Source organism: Oncorhynchus keta, chromosome 1, assembly GCF_023373465.1.
Source record: "Oncorhynchus keta strain PuntledgeMale-10-30-2019 chromosome 1, Oket_V2, whole genome shotgun sequence".
NCBI classification, from domain to species: Eukaryota; Metazoa; Chordata; class Actinopteri; order Salmoniformes; family Salmonidae; genus Oncorhynchus; species Oncorhynchus keta.
Genome location: NC_068421.1, coordinates 91,679,490 through 91,687,171, shown reverse-complemented (window position 1 = coordinate 91,687,171; position 7,682 = coordinate 91,679,490). Strand labels below are relative to the sequence as shown.

The following is a 7,682-nucleotide window of genomic DNA, read 5'->3' as shown; positions in this document are numbered from 1 at the left end:
TGGGTGGTACAGTAGTGAGTGGTACAGTAGTGGGTGGTAAAGTAGTGGGTGGTACAGTACAGTAGTGGGTGGTACAGTAGTGGGTGGTACAGTACAGTAGTGGGTGGTACAGTAATGGGTGGTACAGTACAGTAGTGGGTGGTACAGTAGTGGGTGGTACAGTAGTGGGTGGTACAGTACAGTAGTGGGTGGTACAGTAGTGGGTGGTACAGTACAGTAGTGGGTGGTACAGTAGTGGGTGGTACAGTACAGTAGTGGGTGGTACAGTAGTGGGTGGTACAGTACAGTAGTGGGTGGTACAGTACAGTAGTGGGTGGTACAGTACAGTAGTGGGTGGTACAGTAGTGGGTGGTACAGTACAGTAGTGGGTGGTACAGTACAGTAGTGGGTGGTACAGTACAGTAGTGGGTGGTACAGTAGCATACCAGTGTGATGTGCTGGCTGTTCTTGCTGCTCTTGTTGCTGCTGCTGTTGCTGCCTTCTGGCTAGTTTCTTCATCTACAATATCAACATAAATATAATTTAATTACAAATACATCTACAATATCAACATAAATATAATGTAATTACATAGACAGTTAAATCTACAATATAAACATAAATGTAATTTAATTATATATTGACAGTTAAATCTACAATATAAACATAAATATAATTTAATTACAATTAAATCTACAATATCAACAGAAATATTATTTAATTAAATCAAATCAAATTGTATTTGTCACATACACATGGTAAGCAGATGTTAATAAATGCGAGCGTAGCGAAATGCTTGTGCTTCTAGTTCCGACAATGCAGTAATAACCAACAAGTAATCTAACCTAACAATTCCACAACAACTACCTTAAACAAACAAGTGTAAAGGGATAAAGAATATGTACATAAAGATATATGAATGAGTGATGGTACAGAGCGGCATAGGCAAGATGCAGTGGATGGTATAGAGTACAGTATATACATATGAGATGAGTAATGTAGGGTATGTAAACAAGTTGCAGTAGATGATATAGAGTACAGTATATACATATGAGATGAGTAATGTAGGGTATGTAAACAAGATGCAGTAGATGGTATAGAGTACAGTATATACATATGAGATGAGTAATGTAGGGTATGTAAACAAGATGCAGTAGATGGTATAGAGTACAGTATATACATATGAGATGAGTAATGTAGGGTATGTAAACAAGATGCAGTAGATGGTATAGAGTACAGTATATACATATGAGATGAGTAATGTAGGGTATGTAAACAAGATGCAGTAGATGGTATAGAGTACAGTATATACATATACATATGAGACATATTACAAATACATCTACAATATAAACATAAACATAATTTAATTACAAATACATCTACAATATAAACATAAATATAATTTAATTACATATACAGTTGCATCCACAATATAAACATACATATATTTATTTACATATTGACAGTTAAATCCACAATATAAACAGATATATAATTTAATTACATATTTACAGTTAAATCCACAATATAAACAGAAATATAATTTCATTACAAATACATCTACAATATCAAGAAATATAATTATTTACATATTGACAGTTAAATCCACAATATAAACAGAAATATAATTTAATTACATATTTACAGTTAAATCCACAATATAAACAGAAATATAATTTCATTACAAATACATCTACAATATAAACATAAATATAATTTCATTACATCTACAGTCACGTCTCACTCCACAGCCTCTCTCTCAAACCTAGTCTTCATAGGAACATGTTCACTCAGTTGAAACGTATTAATAGTGGAGGGAAAGAAAGCAACATATTTCATGGACAGAAAACCACACACGCTGCCCGTTGTAAGGAAATACAGCCCTTATCTGGAAGGATCTACGAGTGAGATGTCATCAGTTTCCTGTATAGAGAGATAACCGGAGTGATTTCCAGGTTGGCAACACAGCACACTGCCGAAAGAGTTCCGTTATCAATGGTACACATGAAAGTATCTGGGAGGTAGCAAGTGTGTTGGGGGGCGGGGGGCGGGGGGCGGGGGGCGGGGGGTGGTGCAGGCAGCATCACATTACTGTACCTTGGCTCTTTGGTTTTGGAACCAGACCTGCACGACTCTCACGCTCAGACCGGTCTCCGCTGCCAAGGTCTCCCTTACCTTGGAGAGGAAGGGAAGGACAGAGGGAAGAGAGGGGAGGGACAGAGGGAGAGAAGAGGAGAGGGACAGAGAGAGAGAAGAGGGACAGAGGGAGAGAAGAAGGGAGGGACAGAGGGAGAGAAGAGGGACAGAGGGAGAGAAGAGGGACAGAGGGAGAGAAGAGGGAGAGAAGAGGGACAGAGGGAGGGAAGAGGGACAGAGGGAGAGAAGAGGAGAGGGACAGAGAGAGAGAGAAGAGGGACAGAGGGAGAGAAGAAGGGAGGGACAGCGAGAGAGAAGAGGGACAGAGGGAGAGAAGAGGGACAGAGAGAGAGAAGAGGGACAGAGGGAGAGAAGAAGGGAGGGACAGAGGGAGAGAAGAGGGAGAGAAGAGGAGAGAAACAGAGAGAGAGAAGAGGGACAGAGGGAGAGAAGAGGAGAGAAACAGAGAGAGAGAAGAGGGACAGAGGGAGAGAAGAAGGGAGAGAAGAGGAGAGAAACAGAGAGAGAGAAGAGGTACAGAGGGAGAGGAACAGAGGGAGAGAAGAGGAGAGAAACAGAGAGAGAGAAGAGGGACAGAGGGAGATACGAGGGAGAGAAGAGGGACAGAGGGAGAGAAGAGGGACAGAGAGAGAGAAGAGGGACAGAGAGAGAAGAGGGACAGAGGCAGAGAAAAAGGGAGGGACAGAGGGAGGGAAGAGGGGAGGGAGGGAAGAGGGGAGACAGAGGGAGAGAAGAAGGGAGGGACAGAGGGAGGGAAGAGGGGAGGGAGGGAAGAGGGGGACAGAGGGAGAGAAGAGGAGCGGGACAGAGGGAGAGAAGAGGGGAGGGGAGCGACAGAGAAAGGGAAGGACAGAGGGAAGGAGAGAGAGGAAGTAAACGTGATATGACCCTTGTAGTCTACATATCCTAATATAAGGACACATCCATGATAACTCTTATCAGTACAGCGTAATAACTATAGCTATCAAACCTCAGACCCTTGTGATGAAGACAATAATCAGCTGTTGGAGAGTATTCTGAATGAGGACCTTTCAAAGGGCAAACTACACCCCCAGCTTTTCTACCGTCTCTTTAGGAGCCTTTTGGTGTACACCTAAGCCCTACTTTCTCTTTAGGAGCCCTTTGGTGTACACCAAAGCCCTACCTTCTCTTTAGGAGCCCTTTGGTGTACACCTAAGCCCTACCTTCTCTTTAGGAGCCCTTTGGTGTACACCTAAGCCCTACCTTCTCTTTAGGAGCCCTTTGGTGTACACCTAAGCCCTACCTTCTCTTTAGGAGCCTTTTGGTGTACACCTCAGCCCTACTTTCTCTTTAGGAGCCCTTTGGTGTACACCTAAGCCCTACCTTCTCTTTAGGAGCCCTTTGGTGTACACCTAAGACCTACCTTCTCTTTAGGAGCCCTTTGGTGTACACCTAAGCCCTACCTTCTCTTTAGGAGCCCTTTGGTGTACACCTAAGCCCTACCTTCTCTTTAGGAGCCTTTTGGTGTACACCTCAGCCCTACTTTCTCTTTAGGAGCCCTTTGGTGTACACCTAAGCCCTACTTTCTCTTTAGGAGCCCTTTGGTGTACACCTAAGCCCTACCTTCTCTTTAGGAGCCCTTTGGTGTACACCTAAGCCCTACCGTCTCTTTAGGAGCCCTTTGGTGTACACCTAAGCCCTACCGTCTCTTTAGGAGCCCTTTGGTGTACACCTAAGCCCTACTTTCTCTTTAGGAGCCCTTTGGTGTACACCTAAGCCCTACCGTCTCTTTAGGAGCCCTTTGGTGTACACCTAAGCCCTACCTTCTCTTTAGGAGCCCTTTGGTGTACACCTACGCCCTACCTTCTCTTTAGGAGCCCTTTGGTGTACACCTAAGCCCTACTTTCTCTTTAGGAGCCCTTTGGTGTACACCTAAGCCCTACCTTCTCTTTAGGAGCCCTATGGTGTACACCTAAGCCCTACCTTCTCTTTAGGAGCCCTTTGGTGTACACCTAAGCCCTACCTTCTCTTTAGGAGCCCTTTGGTGTACACCTAAGCCCTACCTTCTCTTTAGGAGCCCTTTGGTGTACACCTAAGCCCTACCTTCTCTTTAGGAGCCCTTTGGTATACACCTACCTTCCGACAGGGCTTGGAGGAGACTTCGAAGGATGCTTTGAAGGCCCGTCTCTGGTGGGTGGTCAGAATAGTGCGTGGACGTTTGGGTCGTTTGTGTTCAGGGTCGTCTGCTTCGCCGCCACGTCTGCCTGAAGCCTTCACACTACCCTCATCCCCTTTCTCCTCCTCTTCCTCCTCCTCCTCATCATCACTTTCACCTACCAAGACAGGACAAATGGAGAAAAAAAAACATATATAACCATTCTGAGACACACACACACACACACACACACACACACACACACACACACACACACACACACACACACACACACACACACACACACACACACAGACACGCACACAAACACACACACACACACACACAAACACACACACACACACAGAACGTGTACCTGAGTCTGATGAGGTGGGTCTGTCCACTTCCTGGTTGTAGTCTCTAGCACAGAGCAACCGTCCTTCCCTGAGGACACAGCAGTCTCCAGTCCGCAGAAGACAGGAACACAGACTGCAGCTGAAACAGGCCAGGTGGAACACTGCAGCTCCAGCATGCATCACCAGCTCTGCAGGGGAGATGGCCTCTGCACAGCCACCACACCTCACTGCAAACAGACTGGAGAGAGAGAGAGAGAGAGAGAGAGAGAGAGAGAGAGAGAGAGAGAGAGAGAGAGAGAGAGAGAGAGAGAGAGAGAGAGAGAGAGAGAGAGGGAGAGAGAAGAGAGAGAGAGAGAGAGAGAGAGAGAGAGAGAGAGAGAGAGAGAGAGAGAGAGAGAGAGAGAGAGAGAGAGCGTTTAAACCTAAACAAGTTTAAACAATCTAGGTATCTAGGTTTCAACATAATCTAAGTTTCACTTTCAACGAGCATTGCTATGTAATGACTTTTGTATTGAGCACTTTTTCTGTCTCTACTGCTCTGGTACACTGCTTGAGTGACAGCTCCTCTACCCCAAATAATGGTTCAACACACCACGCTTCCCAGACACAACTTCTCTAGACGAGCTCTCAGAGGTTACTGGAATGTTGCTGAGTCGTTCAGTCAATCAAGACTGCCAGCTTACATGCCCCCTCCTTCTCCCCCTCTCCCTCAGACACTCAGACAAATACCCCCAGAGTGACGAGTGTGCATCCTAGCGCCTGGCAACCAGCACTGGGGGCTCAGCCTCGGAGACTGTTACCACGGCTGCCGTGTCCGAGGCCGCGCCCCCGGGAGGAGGTAGAAAGGCGCTCCGCATGCCATGGCTCCAGCCAGGGGGGGGGGAATCAGGACTCCTGGTGGGAGAGGCTGGGACTGCCGGTCCCGGGAATTATCCCTAAGTCTGCTTAACCTGAGAGGAACTTAAGAAGAGCCAGACCCGAATCAGTAGACATATTATTCTGCTTTCTGGCAGCCACAGCAGTTTGGGTCTGTCAACCGGGATGGTGCGTCATCAGTTTGGATCTGGGGGTTGTTTTCTGACTTCATAGAACCAAGGGTCACACCAGTGGCGTCTCCATGGAAACATGAGAAGATGACCCGTTTTTTGTCCCTTTGCTAGGGAAGTGGATGCTATGTTTTTTGTCTATTTGCTAGGGAAGTGGATGCTATGTTTTTGTCTCTTTGCTAGGGAAGTGGATACTATGTTTTTGTCTCTTTGCTAGGGAAGTGGATGCTATGTTTTTTGTCTCTTTGCTAGGGATGTGGATGCTATGTTTTTGTCTCTTTGCTAGGGAAGTGGATGCTATGTTTTTGTCTCTTTGCTAGGGAAGTGGATGCTATGTTTTTGTCTCTTTGCTAGGGAAGTGGATGCTATGTTTTTGTCTCTTTGCTAGGGAAGTGGATGCTATGTTTTTGTCTCTTTGCTAGGGAAGTGGATGCTATGTTTTTTGTCCCTTTGCTAGGGAAGTGGATGCTATGTTTTTGTCTCTTTGCTAGGGAAGTGGATGCTATGTTTTTGTCTCTTTGCTAGGGAAGTGGATGCTATGTTTTTGTCTCTTTGCTAGGGAAGTGGATGCTATGTTTTTGTCTCTTTGCTAGGGAAGTAGATGCTATGTTTTTGTCTATTTGCTAGGGAAGTGGATGCTATGTTTTTGTCTATTTGCTAGGGAAGTGGATGCTATGTTTTTGTCTCTTTGCTAGGGAAGTGGATGCTATGTTTTTGTCTATTTGCTAGGGAAGTGGATGCTATGTTTTTGTCTATTTGCTAGGGAAGTGGATGCTATGTTTTTGTCTCTTTGCTAGGGAAGTGAATGCTATGTTTTTGACTATTTGCTAGGGAAGTGGATGCTATGTTTTTGTCTCTTTGCTAGGGAAGTGGATGCTATGTTTTTGACTATTTGCTAGGGAAGTGGATGCTATGTTTTTGTCTCTTTGCTAGGGAAGTGGATGCTATGTTTTTGTCTCTTTGCTAGGGAAGTGGATGCTATGTTTTTGTCTCTTTGCTAGGGAAGTGGATGCTATGTTTTATGTCTCTTTGCTAGGGAAGTGGATGCTATGTTTTTGTCGCTTTGCTAGGGAAGTGGATGCTATGTTTTTGTCTATTTGCTAGGGAAGTGGATGCTATGTTTTTGTCTCTTTTCTAGGGAAGTGGATGCTATGTTTTTGTCTCTTTGCTAGGGATGTGGATGCTATGTTTTTGTCTCTTTGCTAGGGAAGTGGATGCTATGTTTTTGTCTATTTGCTAGGGAAGTGGATGCTATGTTTTTGTCTATTTGCTAGGGAACTGGATGCTATGTTTTTGTCTATTTGCTAGGGAAGTGGATGCTATGTTTTTGTCTCTTTGCTAGGGAAGTGGATGCTATGTTTTTGTCTATTTGCTAGGGAAGTGGATGCTATGTTTTTGTCTCTTTGCTAGGGAAGTGGATGCTATGTTTTTGTCTCTTTGCTAGGGAAGTGGATGCTATGTTTTTGTCTCTTTTCTAGGGAAGTGGATGCTATGTTTTTGTCTCTTTGCTAGGGAAGTGGATGCTATGTTTTTGTCTCTTTGCTAGGGATGTGGATGCTATGTTTTTGTCTATTTGCTAGGGAAGTGGATGCTATGTTTTTGTCTCTTTTCTAGGGAAGTGGATGCTATGTTTTTGTCTATTTGCTAGGGAAGTGGATGCTATGTTTTTGTCTCTTTGCTAGGAAGTGGAAGCTATGTTTTTGTCTCTTTGCTAGGGAAGTGGATGCTATGTTTTTGTCTCTTTGCTAGGGAAGTGGATGCTATGTTTTTGTCTCTTTGCTAGGGAAGTGGATGCTATGTTTTTGTCTCTTTGCTAGGGATGTGGATGCTATGTTTTTGTCTATTTGCTAGGGAAGTGGATGCTATGTTTTTGTCTCTTTTCTAGGGAAGTGGATGCTATGTTTTTGTCTCTTTGCTAGGGAAGTAGATGCTATGTTTTTGTCTATTTGCTAGGGAAGTGGATGCTATGTTTTTGTCTATTTGCTAGGGAAGTGGATGCTATGTTTTTGTCTCTTTGCTAGGGAA

At 44.5% G+C, this 7,682-nt stretch overlaps 1 protein-coding gene across 2 annotated transcripts in view; it reads right to left on the bottom strand.

Moving 5' to 3' along the window:
• The window catches only part of lmx1a (LIM homeobox transcription factor 1, alpha), a 43,895-nt gene that overhangs the window by 13,165 nt on the left and 23,048 nt on the right, over positions 1-7,682 (bottom strand). For both annotated transcript variants that reach the window (XM_052465794.1, XM_052465796.1), the window contains 4 exons: positions 4,632-4,849; positions 4,237-4,433; positions 2,080-2,157; positions 426-498 (listed from right to left, as the gene is read on the bottom strand). In XM_052465794.1, the coding sequence (XP_052321754.1) occupies positions 426-498; positions 2,080-2,157; positions 4,237-4,433; positions 4,632-4,849 (566 nt within the window). The remainder of the gene's footprint in view (positions 1-425; positions 499-2,079; positions 2,158-4,236; positions 4,434-4,631; positions 4,850-7,682) is intronic.